This window comes from Blennius ocellaris (assembly GCF_963422515.1).
Source record: "Blennius ocellaris genome assembly, chromosome: 13".
Taxonomy (NCBI): Eukaryota; Metazoa; Chordata; class Actinopteri; order Blenniiformes; family Blenniidae; genus Blennius; species Blennius ocellaris.
The window spans coordinates 7,682,391-7,708,171 of NC_137662.1; the positions used below are offsets into that span (position 1 = coordinate 7,682,391).

At 42.3% G+C, this 25,781-nt stretch overlaps 1 protein-coding gene across 1 annotated transcript in view; it reads right to left on the reverse strand.

The window, feature by feature from the left end:
• The window catches only part of inpp5a (inositol polyphosphate-5-phosphatase A), a 155,299-nt gene that overhangs the window by 97,054 nt on the left and 32,464 nt on the right, over nt 1-25,781 (reverse strand). Inside the window, exons 2-4 of the mRNA XM_080507389.1 lie at nt 19,462-19,503; nt 7,571-7,671; nt 7,018-7,105 (exon numbers count right to left, since the gene is read on the reverse strand). Of these exons, the coding sequence (XP_080363515.1) occupies nt 7,018-7,105; nt 7,571-7,671; nt 19,462-19,503 (231 nt within the window). The remainder of the gene's footprint in view (nt 1-7,017; nt 7,106-7,570; nt 7,672-19,461; nt 19,504-25,781) is intronic.

Genomic DNA, 25,781 nt, shown 5'->3' on the forward strand with positions numbered 1-25,781 from the left:
TTCTGGGCGATACAGTAAACACACTCGCGCCTCGGCCCTGTCAGCACAGAGGGACACTAAGTGTTCATAAATTCCTGGCCCAGCAGAATGCCACTGTTGATTGCATTACAGCACGATGCCTTGGGGTGGGGGGTGGGGGGGGGGGGGGTGGGGGGGGGGGGGTGGGGGGGAATTAAAGACTAACCTCGGGAGCACAGTGAGGCGAATCGTAACAGGCGAGTTGCAGCTGATTGGAAATCTGAACACAAACAGGACCGGAAAGTCCGAAACAAAGCAATTCACCCATCCCGGAAAATGAGTTATTCACATTGGAATAATCTAATAGAGATTTTTTTTGGTCTGTGGTGATTAGAGACTGAGGAGCTGGCAACAGGGATCAGACCTCAAACCGTCACTTCTCACTGCAGCCTTTGCCTCACTTACACAAAAACATCCCGTCGTCTCCTGAGTTTACTGGAACGGAAGAAACTTACTGTCCCACTATCTTTTCAAGTCTTCCGATACATTTTATTCGTATTCAGTAAGTACACAAGATTGATGCGATTAACTTCAAAATACACATTTTTTCCGAGGAGGTGAAAACTAATTTAAGTTCAGGGGCCACTTACTGTGATGTCAGTAAAAAAAATGGATGATGCCAACTCCAATTTTTAAGTAAGGCGCCTCAAATTTGTTGATAGGAAGAGTTGCAATCTGAAATCCGGCACCCCAACGTCCTTATGTCTGTTTTGTTTAATGCTGTATTATCAGTGATAGGGTATCTACTTCTTACTGCCATCTACGGTTCAGTTCGGGGTCTCAGTCGGATGCCATGTTCAGTATCAAGTCCAGGTAGGTACTGGTACAAAGGTCAGACTTAAAGCCTTCATTAAACTTGACATAAATGTAAAAAGGGGAAACTGTGGCCAAGAAGTTACCGTAAGTCACAGACCACTGAGCCAAATCTAATAGGGTGAGCACATGATCTACTGTGACCCTCAAAATCAACACTGACCATTGGCGCACTGGATTTGCACGTCCATCAACCTTCTGTTTATGATCGAGCCTTTCCAATGTTTCCTCACTGTTGTCACGTCTTCGTTCCTGTCATACATCATGTGCTTATGGGTACACAATGGGATTGTCACTTCTAAGCTTTTAATAGGCTGAAATCAGACCCAATGTTGATCACTTCTTCACACCTCTCTCTTAGTCCAAACAATGTGACATCCTCACACTAAACTCCAGACAGATAGGAGCTACTTGGGATTCCTGCTCGCTGTTGGCTGCTCTTCATTGGAAGTCTTTCTCCGTGTGCAGTTTGCTTACACAGAGGCCTGGAAGTGAGCCTGACGCCCGACATCACCCCTTAGAACCTTCGGGCAAAAACTGTCCGTGACGGAGCGGTTCAGCTCTTCAACGCTGCCTCTGGGGGTAAAAACATTTGTGTCACACACATGTGCATGCATGCACACACGCCGCAACGGGAAACGGCGGTGTCCTGTCAGGAGTCTGATTTATCCTCCGCCGCTGCTCTTGTCGCCGTCCTGCAGACCACAGACATGAGGGATGCCTTTAATTTCCCATTAAAATGCCCTGGAACAACTGAGGGCTGAGGAGGCTCTCTCTCTGTGTGTGTGTGTGTGTGTGTGTGTGTGTGTGTGTGTGTGTGTGTGTGTGTGTGTGTGTGTGTGTGTGTGTGTGTGTGTGTGTGTGTGTGTGTGTGTGTGTGTGTGTGTGTGTGTGTGTGTGTCCTGCAGCAGCCGCAGGTGTGTGTTGGCGCATGTGAATTGGTGGGTGTTTTGTGTGGAGTTTCGTCGACACCCAAGTGTGTGTGTGTGTGTGTGTGTGTGTGTGTGTGTGTGTGTGTGTGTGTGTGTGTGTGTGTGTGTGTGTGTGTGTGTGTGTGTGTGTGTGTGTGTGTGTGTGTGTGTGTGTGTGTGTGTGTGTGTGTGTGTGTGTGTGTGTGAGAGACACATCGCTCCACATGACAACCGGTGGAGGGGGGGGGAATCGGGCTCCAGGGCCAGGCCCCGGACGATAAATATTAATGGCCAAGAACAAGTGGATTGGGAGTTGAGTTATCAGGGCGGGCCTTCCTAATTGACATTTTACCTGCTGTATACCTTAACGGGGCTGTAAAACACCAGGCCCCGGGCCCGGGCCAGGAGGAGGACGAGGAGGAGGCGCATGGGGGGGGGGGGAGGTGTCAGTCAAGCCATCTTCCTGCTGGCCTCCTCTGGGAGGAGAGGAGGAGCACCAGCCTGCACTTCTCATTGTTCACTTTGAACAGCCCAGCAAGGTGCCACCTGAAGAATCCCGCCATCAGCAAATACTGACACTTTATTTGATAAATAACCTTAATTCTTTTAGCAATTATCACAGGTTCTTCTACAGCTACTACCAGAGTTTTCTAAGAATAACTGCAGATTATTTTCCCAAATGATAACAGATTGCTCAACAAATGATCAGAAATGTATTGAGAAATTAATGCAGATTCTTTCTCAAGTCTTTGGACATTTTTTAATCCATCATCATAACTTTTGTTGACAAATTATCAGATTCTTTGACAAAACAAGACAGACCACTTTGGAGACTGAGAAACTTTCTTTTGACAACAACTTTGTTTTTCTCAGAAAATACGTACAAATTCTCATGTGAAATCTTTTTAAATCGAAATCTAAAACCTCCAACGCTATAAAGGGATATATTTAATATCATCTCATGCTGAAGTTGATTCTCAACATTCAAATTCTGTTCATAAGATTTGTTCTTAACAGAGAGGCTCTGTCATTTCAAATGATCATTTAATATTTACACTTTTTCTCAACATATTCGTTTCACTTATTTGACAATTTGATTTCAGACATTTTATTCCGATTCTTCACATTTCAACGTTGTTCCTAACACAGCAGCCTTCTTCAAGACAACAAAAACTTCATTAACATCCCTATTTTTCCATAAAACTGCCATATCATTCAAGACACTATGACTGTTTGTAACCTTTAAAGTGTGTTTCATTGCAGGATTCTGCACTATTATTTAAGATTCACATTAACATTGTGGCTTTGTTCTCAACTTTGTGATATTTTTATTATTCTCTTTCAACACTATTTTTGAAATGTGGATTTACATGTCTTTACTGTTCAATATATTCATCAATCTCTTCCCACTAATGTCATTGTCAAAATCTTCACTCAATTGTGGTGCAGCACTTTCATTATTAACCTTTTTTTAATTTTCATTTATTCATGACACTTTATCTTTATTGTTCAGTTTGAAAAATGACTTGCTTTATTCTCAAAATTCATATTTACAAGTATCATTCACATTTCTTTCTCTCTTGATTTCACAGCTTTTGTCTTTATTCTTCACATTTTGATATTAATCTGCCAAATTGGGGGGGGGGGGGGGGGGGGGGGGGGGTTACTTTTTTAAAGAAACAAAGATTTATTCAGTAAATATCTTTATCTTTATGTAAATTTAACATTTTGTGGGTTTTTTTTTAATTTCTATATCTTTGCAAATCTCTCAGATTTTGAAGGTATAAATAAAAATGTGTACTGCTGGAACTGGCACCATATATTACATGTATCTTGCACATTACAGCAACAAGGTTTCTGTTCTTTCAGTGTAATGTTTGGAAAAGTGAATAAAAACAGTTAAATAACTAGATAAATGAAATACAATTCTCAATCAGGTCATTTTTGGATTATTTTTCTTCATTACTTGCTAATTTCACTTTCTTTAAAGGCTGAGGGGGGGGAAAAAAAGAACAGCAAATACAGTCAAACTGTTTGTTTTTGTCGGACCGATGAGCTGAAAGCAGCTGAATGAGAAGATTCAATTTTCCATCATGTGAGTTTTTGGCGCGATGGCCGGACGGATTATCAAGTTTGAGATCAATTTAACTGCTGTGAGAAGATGAATGGACGGTCGAGTATCAAGAGCATTAAAAATCACTGACCTCTTTCTCCAACGCACTCTCACAGAGCTCAGACTTCAGGCCTCACGCACACATTAGCTCCGATGCTACGCACCTCATCCAAAACAGCTGTGTGTTTCTAAAACACACACACACACACACACACACACACACACACGCTCGCGCTCTCACATTTACACAAAGCGCGACCTCTGGACTCAACAAAGTGTTCCCACTTACATGATTTGAAAAACCTGACAACAGTGGGGGAGGTGCGGTACAAACAATTATCCACGCGGCGCAGCGGGGAGGACAAAAATGAATCGAAGATCGGGGGAAAACAAACATGGAGTGATGTCACCAAAGCTAAATGGCAAGCCCTTTGTGAGAAGCACTGCAGAGTCTCTTCATATTTACTGTTGCCGGGATTTCAATAGAAAAGCACGTCTGATGTTTCTCTTTCCGCTGACTGATTCGCAGAGACGGGCGCACGCCTCCATCTCTATTTGGTGAAAAATGAAAATACAAGCAGGGAAAAGAAGGGTAAAAAAAAAAAAAAAAAAAGAAAAGAAGGTTAATCTATAGACAAACACCATTAAATAAACAGCTCGTAATGCCGGGATATTAGCGGCGCTTTTATGAAACGCAACATAATTAGATTTTTGGAAAGGCCAGTGTTTGTAATTTTTTTTTGAAAAGAGCAAATGTGACTCAGCGGGCGCTGTGATTTATGAGCGTTTGCGGAGGCGCAGCGTAGCGTGGTGATGACACCAAAAAAACAACAACAAATAAACAAATAAATAAAACATGGAGAAGAACCGGGACGGACACGAATCGGTAGTCTCACACACACACACACACACACACACACACACACACACACACACACACACACACACACACACACACACACACACACACACACACACACACACACACACACACACACACACACACACACACACACACACACACACACACACACACACACACACACACACATACACACACACACACACACACACACACACGGGCTGCAGTCCATATCGGGACCACTGTGATGTGGCGTTCTGGAGGACTTCCACATTATCTCTCGGGAGTCCTCATATGATGATCTGATAGACACCTGGGGGACGTTTATTGAGTATTGGACATAAAAACTGCATTTCAAAACACGTTTGATTGTAATGGACAGCGTGGTTAAACAGAGATGGGCTCGATCACTGAGAGGTACAAGTTTGAGCGTTTGGCTCCACCAAGAGGCCACCTGTTCAGCCTGCGGGACACAGGAAGAGTCAATTCAGCAGATATTAGATTTCCCCCATTAATACAGGTGACTGAAGTCCCACATTACTCTCGATTGTCCAACTGCACTGTTTAAATGTAGGTAAAGTGACTGTGACAAACACCACGGTCTAATTTCTAAACAATCATAGTCTTGATATTCCCCCATTATAATTTGTAAACATACTTAAAAAGTGACTTTAACAGCCTCTCAGAGTCTCTTTTGACCAGAGTCTCATTTGTCCCAATATCACTTTAAAATGGACCTAAAGTGATTATAGTGAGCCACCACCGTCTATTATAGACTCACACAGTTTGTAAATGTACCAAATGTGACACTAATGGCCCCCACTGCTTATGTTGGCCTTCAATTGCCTCTAAAACGCGAGCGTGACCGTCCATTATTGTCAAATGTTTCTCAGTGTAGTTCCTAAATATACTTGAGTGACCGTGAAGGCCCATCATAGTCTAATATTCCCCATTAACATTTGGAAACATATTTAAAAAGTGACTTTGTCAGCCTCTGAGAGCCTTCCACAGCTCCATAGTCGTATTTGTCCCAATAAAGCTCTTAAATGTACCTAAGGTGATTATAGTGGGCCACGGTTTGTAAATGTACCAATCGTGACTGTGACGGCCCACTATAGTCTCATTCTTAATACAACCACTAAAAAAAAAACACTTTGATGGCCCAACAATGGTCCAATAAACATACATAATTTGATAAATGGCAGCCATAGTCTATTTATTTTACCCCACTGTTTTCAAGGCGTACATACAGTGACTGGCAGCCCACCATACTGCACAAGAGCCCACCGATGTCTCATTTAAATTCAAAAGGTATTCAGACTGGTTGTGATGGCTTCTCCATATCCTCTAATGGCTTCCCACAGTTTCCAGATGTACTTGAAGTGGCCGCGTGTCCCACTATATTCTCATTTGTCCCACCTCAACAACAAAAAATATATACACAATGGGATTTTGATGGTCCAAAAGTGTCTAACTTGTCCCACTGAATCAACTGAACACACATGAAGAGACTGACAGTGTTCCAAATGAATGCAATTAAAGTATTACTTTAAAGAAATGTGTTTGTTTGTATTTTGTTGCCAAATTCTTCTTCCTTCTCTTTATCCAACCACCTAATTAATGTGTCTAATATTAGGCTGCTGATTCCACTATTTAGCTAATCTTAAACATCAATCATAAAACAGGAAACCTCACGTCGCGCGACACACATCTATTCCTGAACATCTACTACCCCCATGTGGCCAGTTCCCGTCACTGCACCTACAATTATTGCACAAAATTCAACATACTTATGCTTCGTTCTATAGTTGAGTGAATGGCTTTGTGACTGTGCGCAATATGCTTCATCTGTTCAGACTGAGACATGAAATGTATTCACGTTTTAATTCAAGCTTCATTTAAAATGCACGACATAACCTGAAAATAATAAGAATTGACATCACTGACACCTATATCTTTAAAAAAAAAAAAAAGAAAGAAAAGAAAAAAAAATACCAGACCAACCACTTGTAAAAATGTATTATGTCATGCTATACAACTGACATTTTTATGCTGTAACCCTTAATATTGGTGTCATAAAGTGTCGAAATGACCTAAAATCACTGGTGATATAATGTCCAGCTTAAATAATTGTCTAAAAGTAAAGAAGTATCCAACCATTTCGAATCAATGGTGACTAAAGATAAAATCAGGGTTTCTTCCAATTCGCACACTTTGAGTATTTATTGATAATTAATGCCTGAGGTTAGTTTAGATCCTGGCATGTTTGTGTGAAACTCATCATGCCTGACAGCACTTACTGTGAAGTGCTCCTGGGACTTGTAGTTCTCATCGAGGTAGACGCGGGCTCTGCTGTACTCCTTCATGGCATCACTGGACAGCAGCTCTCTAATAAAAGGAGAAGAAAGATCCAGGGGTGTAAAACATAAGGCCGTGAGCCAATCTGGCCAAACTGCCAAGAAAAATTGGAAACATTTGAAAGAATACATAGATTTTTGGAGTTTGGATTTAGTTTTGTAGTTTTTTCACTGTATTTTGCACCGGAAAGTATCATTAAAATTGGTTTTATGTTGAGATTGTAATATTTCAGATAGTAATCATTTTGGTTTTTCCCCCAAAATTATAGACATTTTCCCATGTATGTATAGTCTGCACTTCAACAAAGAATATGCAAATTAACAGGCACTCAACGTTCAAATCACATAAAACTGTGTGGAAGTGCAGCTGCCAGTGGGGGGAGCAGTCCGCTCAGATTAAACCGGGACTGCTCCTTGGTTCCATGAGCCGGCTCGTCAAGGTGAACGTCCCTGCTCCCGTCACTCACGCCCAATTAATTCGCTGCAAAGTACTTACTTGACAAAGATGTCCACGTGCGACATGGACGCCTCGTAGTTCTTCCCGCCCACCTCCTGGCAGTGCACCGCCAGGAAGTGAGGCCGGTGTGTCTGCACCGTCTGCAAAAACAAGAACAGAAGGGGAAACGGGTCAGGACTCCTCGGCCTCTCTGCCCACGGCCAAACGAATCCCCAGCCGATTTATCCGTCCGGGCCGGGCCGCGGGAATATTGTGCCAAAGTTTTGGCGCCGGGGCCTCCACAACTCTTCCCGGGCGCTCCGCTTCGTGACGCGCCACCGTATGTACACAAGACAAAGTGCCCGGCTAATGTAGGCAGGTGGCACTTAGCGAGCTTGTTCCACAAGTGTAATGTGAGCCCCTCTTTAGACGGCTGCCGGGGATGTGCACGTATGTTCGTCGGGGTGTGACAGATGCTCCCACGTCACCACGAGTGCTGACACCGAAAACAACCCGGGCCGTTCCAGGAAGACGTCAGTGATGCTTATTAGAGTGTGGGCAAGGATCCAGCAAAGGCTCCGGGGTGTGTGTGTGTGTGTGTGTGTGTGTGCAGGAACTGGGTCTTAGCGTACATAAAAGTGAAAGTGGGAACACTTCCTCCGCTTCCTGTGAGCCCCCGCTCAGTCACGTGACGCCGTGTTGCCTTTGCTTTAACATCGCCTCTAACGCATGGCGAGGTGTTTGCGAGCACGCTGTCAGAGGTGCTCAGAGTGGCTGACTTCTAATGGAAAATCAATAGCGGGGAGTGATTTACAGCACTCACAAGCACTCACGGGGTCGGCCCTATGGATGGTAGCAAGAGGCTGTACGTCAATGTCACCGGGGCCGCGGAGGAGGAGGAGGAGGAGGAGGAGGAGGAGGGAGGGGGTAGAAATGGTCCTGGACGGGGAGGTGCGCGACTTCGCCGGCGTTCCCCGACTCTCTGCTGCAAAACGCCCAATCAAATAAAGGTAATGTATGGCAGTAATGCTATGGATTTTCCATCAACCTATGGCTTGTCACTTAGCTCGATGACCCAAGGAGCGGCTCAAACTTGGTAAAGATTAGTGCACCTATCAACCGGCGATGGAAAAGGTCACGCTCTCCAGTTGGCCTGCGGCTAATGCAGTGTGCGTGTGCTGATGCGCACGCCGACGCCACCGACTTCTATTTGTCTTTCCGGGCTGTAAATTCAGCTCCGAGTCGGCAAACAAAGACAGAATCCAGGTGGTAATTTCATTAGCAGAGGCACCTAACGCTATCAGCCCCAAAACCAAACAGCATTACATGGTGACCTTATTAAACCTCTGACCGGCGTCCGATCCCACACCACTGTCCATGGGTAAATCCATCTGGTGACCGCATGACTGACAGGAAGAAGACTGCATGTATAAATGCAGATTCTATTCATGCCTAACCAGAGCAGAGGATTAACTGAACGGTGATCAGGTGATGCCAGCTGCTGTTTTTCACCCTCGCACGTTCAATGCTGTTGGATACGGAGGCGTGTTCCTTCTCCCTCTCTTTCTCCATGACCTGATTTCTGACAATTGAATTCAAAGTAGGTCCCAGTTTCTCTGAATGACATCTTTGATGAAAGGAGCGGAAGAGAACCGATCGAGGTCGTTTTCATCCAGGTTCACAATTCAGCTCTTCATCACACATTATCACCAGCATTATGTATTACGTAGATGAGGCCATTACAGTACGTTGACGATGCACGTCCATGACCTTATTTTTTTTACATATCCAATTACGTTGTAACTTCCTATTCCGTGGAAAGCGAGGTTGTGCTGTTAAGCTTACTGTTGTATCCAAGTTTATGAATTCATGCTACACAGTAGAGCAGAAAATTAACTTAGCACCGCTGAAATCCTGTATTTTGGTGTTTCCTTTACATTGTCAGTTACATTTTCCCATTCGCAGAGCAGAGGAGAAACAGAGCAGATTTAGCATTGTTTTCCGTGGCCTATCATGTTGTACATCTTCAGAAGTAAACATTGGAAATATCACCGGACTAAAGCTAAAACCACTACAGCGACTGGTGGAATTAGCATTCGTAGCAAAGTAGTGTCACAAAATGCTGGCGAAGCTCATGCTTTTCCCTGTCACTTTTAGAGTGTGTTGGTTAGTCACAATCCATACAAATGGTTGTGCTATTTTTAGTTTCTATCTTCCTCAAAGGGGCTAATTTAAGGTCAGAACAGTGCAGGTAGGCCGGGAGGCAGGAGGGCTAAGATTGTGTTTATGTGTGAATCACTGAATGTTTTGCAAATGTGCACACTGGATGAGGATGCTTTGGATTAAGCAGACGAAGCTATGAGATTTAATGATTTCTTAAAACGGCAAAGATTGTTTGAAGAAATTAGGTTGGACTTGAAGTGGAGAAATCGGCTATAATTGAATAAAACATATTTGGATTGGCCTGGGATTCCAGTCCAGGGTTAAATAAAACATATTGGAGGAGAGACAGCTCGTCGAATCAATTGGCTATCCGATGACCTTCAGCGCTCCGCGCCGCTGAGAGAGGCAGATCATAAGACTGAACGCGGGGACCTCAACACAATCGCCGGCCTGTGACGACCAAGGGAAGCTTCCAATGCAAATCAGCCACAGGGATTTTTCAATTCATCGTGGTGCGATGCAAAGTACCGTTCATGCTGCAAGCTGCGAAGGCGGGATTCCATCGAGCCGGAGTGTACCGCACACACGACGCCCAGGCAAACGAGTCTGCTTTGACTAACCGCAAATGATTCCAGACACAGGATGTGATTGGATTCCCTGGCGTGACAAGCAGGGAAATGAGACGCAAAGCTTTCAGAAAGGCCTGAGTCACCGTCCGAACTCTATCAGGTGTTTGTGTTCACGTCACGTCGACTCACGGACGAGATGCATTTTAAACCAGGGAAATCTCGGTTGGTTCTGGAAACCTGCCTTGATTTTCTTCCCCCGATGTTGTCAAACATAAGGCCAATGGTCCTAAACCAGTCCGTGAGTTCTTTTTTGAAAAATAATAATTCCGTGACGTTTTCTGTCAAACGTAACTGCTTTCGTATGATGGATTTATTTACAGAAGATGGTAAGAGTGGCAGACATGACACAACACTAAATATGTGAGTAGATAACAACAATAACAACAATGAGTGAAGCAGCCCTCTTCTTAATAACAGCAGATTCACGCTGGTTTTAGATTGTTTTGGGTTTTGTTTTTTTTGTTGACAACCAGATGATCCTGTTTGATTAGAGCCACGGTGCTGATTCAGTTCAGTGGGTGTGAGAAAAGACTTTCCTGTGTGAAATGGTCTTAAGATTCCCGTCAAGTCGAACTGACACTGGAGTCATGTGACCACACTGCATTAAACACATGACATCTCCTTTTGGGTTTTTTTTTTCTTTCTTTTTTTTTTCTTCGTTTGTTTGGGGGGGGGGGTGGGGTAGCTTTTTATAACAAACTTTGGCTGAAGCAACAGGTCAGAAGACAGCGGAGAGTGTGTGTACCGTGGCTGAACGCAGTGGCTGCTTGTTCCCAGCCGAGTTCAGAGTCTGATGCTTCTTTCCATGACGTCAGCCAGCAGCAGCAGCAGCAGCACAACTGGCATGAAGCTACAGGCCTGTTTCACACAGAGGCACCCCCCCCCCCCTCCTCTCTCTCTCCCAGCATGCTCTTTTTTCGCCACACATCAGCAGACGTTCCTCCAAAGCACACAAGCCCCGCTGCACAGTGCAAACAGAATTCCTCAACAGCCGTAACCGGGACATGCTTTTCCAGCTTCACGCTCACGATATCCCGTAACGTCAGACTCGGAGCAAGCATGCGGGCTGGAATCCCAACGTGCCGCGGCCTGCCAACGACAGCAACAATTACGAGGAGTGAAACAGGGACGGGGCTGCAGATCGGAACACAGCTGGGAAGGTGTTTCTCCATACAGGAAACGACTGCAAACAAGCGAGGGGGGAGTTGTTGGTCAACTGAGGCTGTTTAGACTGATTTTAAGAAATTGACTGAGAAAAAAAAAAAACAATTAATCACAAACGGATAAAAGTGGAGATCAGAAACGTCTTAGGCCTTGTTTGCACAACGTTTCAAGTGAAAATGCATTGTTTTTGTGTTTTGTTTTGAAAACGATGTCTGTTTACACAGAAACAGGAAAAACGCTTAAAAATGGTGCTTCACTGTTGGGCCACTAGAGGGTGCTGTTGGTTCTTAATGAAACCACACACATGCGTGCAGAAGTTTTATTTATTTATTTATTTGTTTGTTCATGTTATGTCATGCCATTTCACAATATATATATAATTTGTCCTCCATACATGAACAAAAAGGAAGAGAGAGAAGATTAATCTTGTGTTAATACTTAAAAATATTATCAATTACGAGAACAATTATATTGTTATAGACTGACATTGAAGTTGGATTGTTATTCTGGGTGACTCTTAACTTTAAAACTCTCAAGTCCCAGGAGAATATGGATATTAATATTGTCCAACTACTCACATGTGTGTAGAAGAACTTTTTTTCCCCCAACTTATTTGGTCAGTCACATGGTGCACTGCTGCCCATGACCTACAGTAGATGTGTCTGAGGTCATTTGTCGTCAAGTGTCAATTAAGAGCAAAGACATCAACATCGCCAACTTAAAGTTACTCTACTGGAAGAAAATCTTGAAAATATACTTTCCGTAAAATCAATCACTTCTTCACAGAGAATAAACCAATACAGGAAAGACCATCGCCACTCATTTGCAACCCGCAGTTGCCTCCATCAATCACATCAAAGCCGACGTGTATACAAACAAACCCGGAATTTGTGTGTATGTTTGGCAAACTGATGTCATCAAGGTTCAGCCCGGGGAAAAAAAAAAAGCACCAGACTTTCTCAAAGAAAGAATATTCAAGCCACAATCATCGTCTTAAATGTTGTGAAACTGACCGTTAATCGTTTTTTCCAGTGCGAATCGAGAAGTGGTGAGATCAAGTGTACGTGTGGGGATTTTTGTCCGCACTATGCCTCAGGAGTTAGGAAGTTTTCCGTGAATACAGGAAATATGTGTTTGTACGAGAGTAAAGACGAATTTCCTCAACAAAGATATTGACAACGTATTAGAGATGATCAACAACTAAAAGTGGGTCCTACATTTTTCATTTTTCCCGCGTGGATTCTGATAGAGCTTTTGTAATTACCATGAATCATCATCGCAACACTAAAAAGCATTTTCCGTACGTTTTAACTGATATTGTGCAGTTGTAGTTGCCCTTTAAAAACTGACTGAAACACTAAACTTACTCGGTACTTCATATCCAGTAAAGTTATTCTTGTTAGATATACATGGGGAAAGAATGAGAAAAATAGCTCAGTGATGTATGGATGCGTTCAAATTTTCAGCTCCGACCAGCAGAGTCTGTGAAGCCGCCAGTGTTTCCTATCCGACTTTGCATCCTCCCCCTGTGACATTTCTCAGACGCACCACAGAACAGAGTCCGAGGCGCTGCTATTGGTCGAGCGCCACATCGGGACTTCTGTACTGGGTTTCAGGAAAGCAATAAAAATGTGATCCAAACCTTCCGGCAACCGCAGCTTCATTCCTTTCTGTGCTCGGCAGATGGTACGGGACATTATAAACAACACGACGGGGGGGGGGGGGGGGGGGGGATCAGAATACTGTCAAGCAGGTTGATTCAACAAACGCACAATCGTTCATTAGACCGAAAGAGAGGCCAACAAATATGCCATGGACAGGAGAGGCTGCGAACGCTGGGAAGACATCCACACAATAACTGAGAGAATGAGCAAATTCAGGAACAACTTGAAGTACAGCCTTGTAACTGAATCCCTCCATCCACCAGAATAACTCCTCTTGGCATTATCGTCACTCTTATGAAAGACAAACTGAAGGCCGTTATTAAAACTGTGACTTTTGGAAACAAGGAAATTCTCATTTCATAAAAACTTCCCGTGGAAACATACAGACGTCACTCAGATTAAATTAGATCCATCTTGCATAACCCTTCTACACGTCGGTGTGAAATCGTGTGAAACGTCAGGCTTAGCGAAGCTACGCAAATCTAACACATCACTAAACATCACTTTGGCTCCTAAATGCTTTCCAACTGTTGGAAAATAATTTTTTTAAACGTGTAAAAGGCTTTTCAGGGTTTTTTTGGGAGATCAATCTCATGACAATCATAACACATTCCAAGTGAAATCTAAACTTTACATCTGTGACATTTATTCATAAACACTAATATACACATGTACGACATGTGCAGGATTACTAACGAAAAGGAGATGGGACATATTAATAGAACGTATAATAACTAAATGCTTTTTAATCGGCAAATTACCAATGTGTCCCATAGTAAGTAAATACGTAAATAAGTAAGTAAATAAATAAATAAATAGGGTTATTTTGGAATTTCAAATGCCCACAATTGTTTTCGTAAAATTCTTAACGTTGGCGTGGGTGTACGTGCTCGCGGCTACATGTTTAGCATTGGCGTGATACCCAAGACCTGAATTGCTTTGGCGCTATAAGAAAGAAAAAAAAAAATGTGGATGCTCTTTTCCGTTTCATGCATCACACCCATTAGCCAGAAAAAAAATGGATGAGGAATAAGCAAACAGATGGTGACGTTCATTTGGGACCAAGCCGGGTTAAAAAAAAAAAAAAAAAAAACATCTCTCACGACACTCCAGCCGCAACCGAAAGGAACTTTCTCAGGTGCGCTTAATAAAACTTCCCTTTAAAGCACGATTAAATGTGTGAATTTGTTCAATGAGTTTGATGAATTCAAGCATTAAGTGTCAATATTTGTAAAGGATACAGTCCTGTCATTGACACCCTGCTTTATTACTAAATAATTTTGATATTTTACCTTCCAAAAATTAAGAACAAGGTGAAATGTAACACTTGTTCTCAAAATGACATCACTGGGATGTGAATCAAGTAAGAAAATACGAAGCCGGGAGGCCAGATATGGTTTCTTGGAAATCTTATATATTACAAAACATCACTTCTATTTCAGTCCAGCAGTAGAAGTTGCATTAGGCATGGGCTCCCTCGAACATCAATGCTGTTGACGTAACATGACATAAAGAAGTCTTAATGGAACTTACTGGGTCGGGCAATTACCGGGAAAACAGGTCGTAAATATCTTTATTTGCGTCCCGTTTATAGGTCCTGCATCACATTCGATCTATTCAATGTGGATTCAGTTTATGTGAGAAAATCCATTAGTCGGGCAACGCTGCAGTCCATGGCGGCTATCATTTTACTGTGGACACATTGCAATAAAATACAGCACTTGCAAATGATTGCTGCATCGCAATACGTTGATCGGAATATTGTCTTCAGGCAAAAAAAATACATTACATTATTTGCATTTGTGTAGCAATATTTGAATGTGTGACAGCCTGTGGTAGTGCTCAAATGACAAATGACAGTTGTGTTTGGGTGTGAGTATGTGTGCGTTCAGGGCGCGGCGGCAATCTTTCTATTCATAATCAGTGGAGCAGAGTTTCCTTGGAATAAGAAATAAAAGTGTTGATACTAATCAGTGTCTCCAGCGTCATCCAAGTGGTGAAGTCAACCATGTTACCAACAACTCCAAGCTTAAGTTGCAAAGTCCACAGACAAAAAAAGAAAAAAGATCAACAGAGGTGAAGAGTTCAGATATAGTTTAAACTGAATTTGTACGCAAAGGAGTCGGCGAGTCGATTCTATCCATATATTTTGGCTGCTTGCTTATTGGGGTTAGGGGAAAACAGAGCAAACAACTAAAATTGCTCGAAGGATTAAAAGAGTATCTGTGTCTATGTGGTCTGACGACTTCCAGCTTCTATATTAGGAGCAATTGAAACAAAATGGCACAAAAATGAACAACTGAGACATGATGGACTTCAGAACAAAGAAGCTCAGTTCCTCAAAAACCACTACATTATGAATGAAAGGCGGAGAATCTTGGTAATGTTGCACCCAAGAATAGAAACAGTGTTTGAATAGTTCATGAAGGTACAGTCACTCCTTACCTCCCTCACATCATGTCTTACACTTAATGTCTATGTGACTGTAAAAAAAAAAAGAAAAAGGGTAAAAGATTGTGAGAAGTGTGTTACACTTTTCCTCTTTATTCGAAATTCAAAGTCTTTTTTTAAAGTTGACTAACAGAATAATGTTTTTAATCACACGTTACAGAACTTTTATGTAGAGCTCTGTTAAAACGTGTCGTCATGAATCCTGGTTTTCTGAAGTCTTTACTTCTCTTAAGAAGTCAGACGAGTCCTTCGCAGGCTGGAGCTTCTTGTTTTACCTTTGCAGACCACCAGGACCTGTAGCGCAGCCTCAGATCGTGTCGCTTGATCGAGATCAACATTCGTGCAACTTGTCCAGTTACAACAGAAACCCCAAAGTTGTGATTAACTGGGACACTACAGAATTTTTTCCAAGGAAGTGACGTCATTGTGGCTCAGGAATTCTCCGTTTAGAGAAAACTACACGACACGTCGTAGCTCTGTTTTACAGCTTCCATCAGAATATACACATCGCCATAATTCACCGGCTGTCGCAACTGGAGAATTAACTTCTGGGTCACCGGCACTGATTCCAAGACACTAGAAAACTGCTTCACGTCAAACCGCCTCCACCGACTTAATGAGTTATTGTCAAACGAGTCAGTGTTGATCTATTTCCACCGTCAGTCAAGTCGAGAGTCGACGGATTGCTCAACCGTGCCCTTCCTTATACCACAATGTGAATATCGGCCAGTTTTATTCTCTGCATCATGATCTTTCCTCCTCGGTCCGTTTGTTCTCACGTGTTTCAGCAGGTGGCGTGAAAAGCAAACACTAAGCATAGACCTTGGACGTGTCTGTGCACTCACCATTGCTAACGTCCCTAGCGTATATACTCTGCGTGCACGTGTGTGTGGTTTCATTACAATGACAAACAACAGCACTCACCAGTGGCCCAACAGGAAAATTATATTTTTTCCAGCATTTCTGTTGTGTCCATTTAAACGCACATCAATTTCAGAATGTTGCAATAAAAAACACAAAACAAATGTGCACAAAAAAATGCATTTTCACTTTACATTCATCACCTAAACCGGGCCTTATTTACTTCAGCTGTCCTGGGTCATAATATTATGGCCCATTGTCAATTGTCATACTGACAAATGACGGTGTGGTACAGTCACTAGTGGCTCGGTTTATGCACCTCAAAACCTAGCGCGCTAACATAAGCACAGTTTGCAATTTATATTTCTGAGTTATTCGACTGCACAGCGCACCGCAAGGTTTGATTTAGATAAAAAGAGGTGTTTTGCTAAGTGACTTTAACTGATGAGTGCTTCCTGGAAACCGTTAGTGGAGATCATTTATCAGTGTCGGCGTAAAATGCACGACTTGATTTTGTAATTATTTAAAAGGGTTGTTATTTACCCAGAAAGCATGAAAGTGTACATCTTGCAATGTTTCGAGAGCAACATGTCATCCCCATGTGAAACAGGCAGATGAAACTAACCGCTAAAAACTATTTGCAAAAATGTTCAGCCTTTCTGTTACTTTCAGGCGGCAGTCTAAGAGGTCGCCGCCGCCTCACTTCCCTTAACCCAGTGGAAAGAGTTGCGGTTCGTCAGGGGTTCCTATGTAGATGACAAGGTACGATTAGAAGCATGACTGAGCTCCGGCTTCTTTGAAACTACCAAAAGAAAAAAGAAAAAAAAATGCAATCGGTTGTTTCACTATTTGATCTACAGCATCGCGACTCACACGAAGCCTCAGGTTACAACTTCTCTCTATAGAAACTACAGAAAGACATTCTAGACACATCCTACATCCACTTTCACCAAATAGCAGTCAACTAAACGAATAAGTTATTATAATGACTTCTTGTCTGTGTAATCCAGACGGTTAAGAGGCGCCATGAACTGTCAACTGATGAGACGAGGCAGTGACTTTTGCAGATGCAGTTACTGTTACTGTTGAAAATGTACTGGCCACATTACTTACAAGTCAAATAGTGAGAGGCAACAATGTTGTGAAAGTCCCTTTTGCTGCAATTCTGTGTCTGGAGGCAATACGGTTAACGCTGTGTTCCCAGATGTTCTAGAGCCGTGATTCTCAACTGGTGGGTCGCGGGGCTGCTTCCATTAATAAACAACACTGTATTTACCATAAAGTTCCCAACAGTGAGGGCGTGTACGCCTCGGGGAACATGTGTGTGCGAGTTAAAACATTTAGTAAAATACTAAGATGACCATCGTTTGATGGACGTTCCTTTGAAGTTTCTGTTCACGTTCGGATGCGAGTACGGCGAAAGTGCAAATAGAACCCGAAGTACTTGAGATGTGGTTTTTCGTACATTGAAGATAAGAAGGAAAGAAACCATGCAAACTGAAGCTCCATCCAGAAACTGAGCGTAGCTCCGTCAACTTCCACGAACGACCTCGTTAAATGAAAACTTTATTTTGAGTTTTGACATGCATTTTATTTCACTTACATACATATGGTTGTCATGGTCCTCCTTAATTTATTAATGTTACTCTGAAGGACATGTTGCACAGAAAAATATATAAAAGGTGTAGGAGCCCAAACGCAGTTCATTGAGCTTGGTTAAAAAGATAAATAATTTAAGTTGATCTAAAACAGCAGCAATGTAAGACGTTTAATTTGGTAGGAATTAGGAGGAGCATTTACAAGTATTTTAGTTCACATGGGCAATGATGTAATGAGTTAATCATTTAAAATGTTGTGGTTGATTTAAGTGGTTGATTTAAGTGGCTAAAAGTGGATAAAAGTTTAATTATTATATTATTTGCAATGTTTGGGAAGGGATAACTGTTTGGTGTTTTCTGGTGCCTGTGCACCTTTAATTGTTTGTTGATGCTCCCGGGTGGGTGGAGTTTGGGGGGGATTACCTGTGACAGGAAGTCAGGCAGGTGAGAGTGGAGCCGCACGGTTTTTTGACTAAAATGTAGTTTCCACTGAGATGTGGCCTTAGCTTGACGCTCTCTCTCTCTCTCTCTCTCTCTCTCTCTCTCGCTCTCCCTTTTTCTTTTGTTTCTTGTGTCTTGGAAGCTTAATATTGACCGGATTTAACGGACCACTTACATAACATGGAACAGCTTTGGACATTTTTTCTGTACCACCCTTTTGTTTGTTTCTTTGACAAGTAAACTGTTAAACCTTACCAGTGGGCCTGTGGATTTTTTTTTTTTTTACTTGTTTACGATGTGGATGAAGGAGAGGAGAAGAGATAGAGCGTCAAGCTAAGGCCACACCTCAGTGGAAACTACAAAAGGTGTGATTTTAACATATACATTCGACTAAAGTGTATCCCAGAAGATGTTAGATGGCAGCAAATGTGTTCGGCTGTATTTAATGGAGAAGAATGCTGAAAGTGCTGAAAGCGATAAACAAATGGAGTGAGCGTCAAAAGTCTCCTAACAAGAGTCCGGAGGACGAAGCAGAAAATGTCAACGAGCTGAAAACGGTAGTGGATCAAGAGAGTGGTTCATACATAAGACTCCTATAGGAGACTTCGTCTTCATCTACTCCAACACGTCCATTTTGATTGATTAATTGAAGAAAAAACAAAAAAAGTTTTAAAAAGAAAAATAATTAACTTAAAGGTGTTTTTACTTTTACACTCTCAGGGCCAACGGACTTGATGTCGAAACCGAAGAAGGTACATGAATGGAAATTTGCAGTTTAAAATACCCGAGAATTGAGGCGTGGATAATGTCACGACTGTATGCAAAATGTGCAAAGAATTTAGATTTCACCAAAGTAATTTAAGTCTTAATAGCCGGGAACAAACCAACTGGGTGAATCCCAGTATTGTATTGTATTACAGTCAAAACTCAAAGCCACGACTCAAATCGTGTGTGAATTGTCTGGATGAAATCTTACGTACCTGGTAAAACTCTCGTAGCCATGTTTTCTGTAGGTGTTCAGGCTGGAAAGAGAGAGAAAAAAACATTGTTAGTGGAGTAACACAGAAGGAGCATTCGCTCAGTCGATTACAGTCAACTTCCTGACAACTTCACACGACAGCCACAAAAACGTTTTGCACCAAAGCAGAATGTTTTCCGTCCACATGAGTACTGAAGTGACCTGGATGGACAATATGGTGTCTGCTGACAGCCATGTTTGCCCCTCGACCACCAAGCAAGACGTTTAAATTGAACTGTGACAACACCCTTTAGGTAGTGATTTTATTTACAACACAACTGGCTATGTTATATACGTCCCTGTAATTTGGTCAAAGCAACACAGAGCCAGTGCAGAAGAACTGAAGAGCCACAGGTTGTGGCCTCCTGCCTCCCCCGCCATCGCTCCTTTTCCTCTCTTCCTTCGGCTCTGGCTGGATACCTCACGCTCTCCTCCTTTTTTCTTCTCTCTCATCCACTTTAAAAGGATATTCCCAGACCTGGACTTCATTTGGTTCATGCAGTGGAAACAAAGACAGTCGACCATTTAAGGAGAGATCTCCCGATGTCGATAACGAGGTTTTTTTTTTTGTATGTGTGTGTGTGTGTGGGGGGGGGGGGGGGGGGGGGGGGCTGCTAACAAGACTGGTCTAAAATAAGAATACACATGGGATCTGTAGGTCCTGTTGGCATTTGGAGGGTTAAAAAAAAAAAAGAAGAAAAAAAGTCAGAAGCTTGGCCGCTGGTTGGCCGGCCAGCCAGTAATGTCGCGTTGGAGTGAGAATATCTTCAGGCTACAGACTCTCTGCTCATGAGTGGATTTTCTCTGGGCACTCCAGGTTCCTCCCAAAGTGTCTGAGGTTAACTGGTCAATCTAAATTGCCCGTAGGTGTGAATGTGAGCGTTTTGTCGCGTCTCTTCCGTAGTCAGTGTGATGCGAGGGTATAGAATGTTAATGGACGGACTCTTTCCCTCCAGAACTGGTCAGATTCTGGGATTGTGCAGTTTCTACTTATGCATGTTTTGCATGTAGTTACAGTTTTCATGTTAAAGTTTAGTTATTCAGTTTCCCTGAGAGTGATGTCACATCCCAGAGAGCGACTCAGTATCGCAACATTAAAACTTAAATCTCATAGTTTTGTCTTTATATTTTGTCTAATATATTGACGATTTACATTTCACTTCCAAGATAAAGATCCACCATGGACGTTGAGACTTCAGGAGATCATTTTAATGTCGTTGTGCTTTTCTTCCTCCTCATCACATCCCATGTTCCCACCAGCAAAGTTTCAGAGGAGGAGCAGTTTGTTGACTTTGTGGTTTATGGTGCTTGTTTTTTTTGGTTGTTTTTTTTTACTTTTGACTCCCGGTTTGGGGCCACCGAGTTTGTGCTAATCAATTTAAATTATTTAATTATTAAATGCACAGTTTTTGTGTGACTAATTTATAATTGATCACACTTGAATTTTTTAATTAGGGCATGAAAGCATGTAAATCTAATTTATCACAATTCATACGACATCGCAATTTCAGTCAATTATTTTTCCCCCTCATTTTAGAAATGTTCATATAATTGAACATAATTAGTTTTTTTAATTACTTTGATTTGAAATGTTAATCGTAATACATGAGATTTCTCTGCAGTCTGACTTGTATGCCAAATGACAAATGAATTAAGTGTTCTTTCGATGTATTTTTCTTTCATGTGGCCCTAAAATGTCATCATAAATAAACTTGTATATGATGAGAGTAACAGATGGGGTCAAGAGCAGTTCTGTGATATATGCTGACTTTTCTAAGGGCACCTAAACGTCTCGAGCTTTAGCTACAGTGTGTGTGAATGTGTGTGTGTATGTGTGTGTGTACCATCGTCCCAGGCCTAAGCCAGATCGCACAGAGCATAGGTCTATATAAGGACATAAGCAGCGGACCTTGTCATCAGTCACATGGATGGGAGGAAGAGAAAGAGGGAGTGAGACGGAGACGGGCGCGCTGAGGAACACAAGCAGATCAGAAAAAGTTGCCCCCTGGCCATCCCCGGTGAAATGTTGGCAGCGGCCGGACGCAGTCATACGTCCACGTCTCGGGTTTTAGAGGCTAATCCTCCTGCGTGTGGGATCCCAAGTGATGGTACCATCCAGTAACATGACAGCCCTTGACGAATCATCGGGGTATTTTTAGCTCTTTCCATCGGTCGCTTCTCCCAGGGGCGTTGTTCGCCGCGCTCGCCGAGATCTCGAACGCGTTGGCACTCCGATCGCATAGACATTCTGATGGATTTCCTTGCTCATAAATCTCTCAACAAATACGTAAAGTTCTGAGTTGAAAGTCTTTCTATATGAGGGCGACGACAGTAGTGAGACCATCGAAAACTCTTTGTAAACATGTCTTCACTTTTATTGCAAACACCGATTCAGTATACCGACTTCTCACGGTCAGAACCTGCCTGGAATATTCGGGGGGGAAAGGAGTCGTAAAGTCATAAGAAGGTTGTGTGTCGTGTCCATGGTCAGTTTACAGTAACAAGGGTTTGAGAATGTGGCAAACCCAACCAGAGCTTTTGACTGTAGTGATTACGTCTGTAGAGTTATGTGAAAGTGAAAGTTACGTGAGAGTCCGGGGCGAGCAGAGCGTTGGCCTTCGAGCCGACGAGCCGGGCCTCTATCTGTGCTGTTCACCTTGTTCCCCATTTATCTGCACCTAATTTACAGCTAATTGGAAAGCGTGGCCCGAGCAGGCAGGAGAAGGTAAAAATAAACCCATCAGCCTCCTCGGCCGCTCCGCGAGGTATACCGCCTCTTCCTCCCAAAGTGCTTTCGCTCGCTCAGCTCTCTCCACCTCCTTTATTCTCTGCCAGAGTCTCTGGTTCAACAGTCGATGGCCTACTTTTCAACCTGTGAGGGCATCGAAGAGATTCTGCCCTCATTTTTACCATCACACTCATGAATATGAGGTCAATTTGAAATAAACCTAAAACGACTTCAGCTACTCGTTCTGACCTGTTTTTTCAGTTGAGTTGATTGATGCTCACTGACTTTCAGTATGACAATAAATCCCCACATCTTTCTGTTCAGTTTGACCTGGCAATGAAACCTGAGCAATCAGCTTTTCATTTAGCGAGGACAAGAATCCCGTCTGTAATCTGTTTTGACTGGAATTTTCTGGATGTTCCCTCAGCTGTTCTGATTCGGTATGGCAACAAAAATCAACCACGCAAAGCTGATGTGCTTCATTTAGGGATGGCAATTTCAGAATACCTTCTTTAGGCATTGACAATGCAATCTATAGAGATCACAAACGTCTTTATGCTCAACAGTTAAATCGAACATGAAACCTCTTTTTCGACTGTTTCAATTTCTCAATATTTTCCTTTTTGGTTTTAACCAAAAGTGAAACCAGCTGACCTGATCTTCTTTCAACAAGAGCATGCCAATGTTTATTAAGGTCAATGGCTGATATTCACCATTTGCAAAGTTTGATCTTTTGTGGATATAAATGACAGGCTAATTACTCTTCGCCTGCAGTTTGGGGCCGAGGTCGCTATGGTGACACAGTGAAAGTAAAAAGTTGAGTCATAAAATGTCACATCTTTGTTGTTCGCTTGATTACATAACTGTTTCTTACAGTTTCTTTCTTTTCTTTTTTAAATTCTTCTACAGCATTCATCACATAAAGACCAATCGTGACCTTTCTGAGTAATCTATATTAAGTACCCAAACCTGTTTTATCATGTATCTGCATGATTTTTGTCCCAACTGAAGTCTCGGGCCTGGTCTCCAACTGAGCTGAGGAGTGCATACATGCAGATATTAAATGTCAGTGTGAGGTGTGGTGATCTCTATTTGTGGGAAGTGATGAATCAGGTAATTGTTACTACGTGCCATCAAGTGTCTCATCAGCATGTATTCGCTGCTCCGAGTGCAGACAAAGCAAGCGTTGGTCTGCGTGTTTCTATTGGAAACCGAATAAAGTTGGAAAACCATCAATACAGTCACAGTTTGGAGCACAGCGTGTTTTAAAGACACAAAGGAGTGTTTTTTTTTGTTTTTTTCTGCAGAAAATGTCAAAACGGAGTTGGACTGTGGAATACATGCACAATTATTTTGACATTCTTGGTATCTGGACTGTTACTCAATAATAATTTTTTTTTAATTTTTTTAAACAAACACAACAAGCTCCATCATCTTGGAGAGTTCAAGAGTTAATGTTTGAGCGCTTAGCTAAGAGCTAAAAATGTCATTGAAGATACTGGCGATTGCTCAAGTTAAGAAGTTTACGCCACAAAAGTTTGCAGTAAACAAACTACTTTGCGGCACTCTTTATGAGTACTTCCATTGAGAGGAGCAGAAAGGAGAAGATTAAACAATGAGTTTGTTTATTCAACGAACGACACCATGTTGTTGAATAAACAAGTCAGTTCAGCAGCGTGCATTTCAGGGAAAAACAACTACAATAAAAGCTCATTTCACTCGTGAACGGATGTGCCTTTGGGTATGACGCGCTTGCTTTACAGGAACAATACTGCAATAAAAACTATTACAGTTGACGTGTGCCAACATTTTCCGCAGTCCACAAGTGTGCTGGACTGTGGGTGAATCTCATATAAACCATGGATCACATGCAGACCCACGAAACGGCGAGTGAAAACAGTGACGCTGGTGAGGCCGAGGTGATGACCTTCGGTGCTCTATAAAGTCTCTGAGGTCACGACCTGGGATATTTCCCTCTTTTGCCTTTTTATGCAGCCAGCGGAGTGGCAGCATTCCCCAGCCATGCTCGGTATTACAGCCGGCCGCTTAAACTCACACCGGTAGGGGGAAATTACGTCAAGGCCGATCCCGTCAAAGCCCCCCGTAGCGATTTGCCGGGAACACATGGCCACCACATGAGTTTCCTCCCAACACACCTCCCCCTCATGACGTGATCCTGACACCTCTTTCCCTTGGCCTCAAGCTTGGGCTGCAGTGTTATTATTTTCATTGGGCCCTGCCCGAATGCGAAGTCAGAACAACATAGCATCTCTTCTGGTCGTTATCCATCCTTTTACAAACAAAGCACTCACTCTCTCAAGCTGCGCTGGCTGAGGAAGGAAAGATGCTCTTAAAAACCATCAGCTTTGCTCTGACTAGATGATGGGGAGTCTAAAAAAAAAAAAAAAAAAAAAAAGCAACGGTTGCTTGGCTACACCTGCAACTAATAACAGGCAATCGGGTCAGAAAGCGAAAGAAAGAGTTCCAGAGCGAGGTGAAGCACGGCGTGGTTCAGATGTGGCTGCCACAATCATCCATTACGTGAATGCACAATAACGGCTAAAAGCACAGCTTATAAAGTAGCTTGCATAATTTTGCTACAGAAACTGTATCTTTGCTTACATCTATCAGGTTTCTTGACTACAAGTTAGAACACTAAACATTTTGTGACGTGTGTCCTTATTTCAGCTTTTATTGCCTTTATTCACGTACTTTTTAGTAAGTTTAGCACAAAACATTTGGCGACATTACCTTTTTAAAAGAAAATCTAGATTAAAAATGTTTATTGACATGTTTGTTTTGAGAACTTAAACAATGCAATACAGACAGGCGAAATAAGCTTGTCTATATTGCCAAAAGTTCTTAAAACTAGGGATGCACATACCTGTATGTCAGTATCAGGTATTGGATATGATATTGCATGGATTACCCGTTCTAACAATGGCCAGGCACTGATCAACCAGGAAAGAAAACACCTTACCCAAAACCGTAAAGTTAGTAACTTGATGCAATTTATTATTTGTTGGGTTTTTCTCTTTTCTGTGTTAAAAGCGCCTCAAAATGACTGTATTGTATTTGGTGCTATATAAATAAAGTTGAATTGAATGATTATGTTATTGCACGCAATTCTTAATTAAAGTAGCTCTTTACAGTCCAGATGTACTCCGTATTCCTTCTAAAATCCAATTTATACTTGACCTGTGGACACACGCACGCACACGCACACACGGCAATAAAAATAAAAGAATCCTATTTTATTGGTCATAACCACCTCATTTTTTTTATGCGAAGCAAGCAAATAAATCCATGTCGGCGTGAACCACCAGGCAGGCTTCAGCAAACAAGCACCGCTCATGGAAACATCATTTTGAAGACAATCGCTGCTTTGATATTATTTCACTCACAACAGAGTCTAAATAAGTTTCTCATAACAGAGTTTGGGTTTTTTTTTTTTTCCCCTGTATCCAAAGCAAGCAGCCTTATTAATAACAACAACAAAAAAGTTCAAATATACAGAGATAGCAGTAGGCACACAAGGGAGGTCTTTCAAGTCA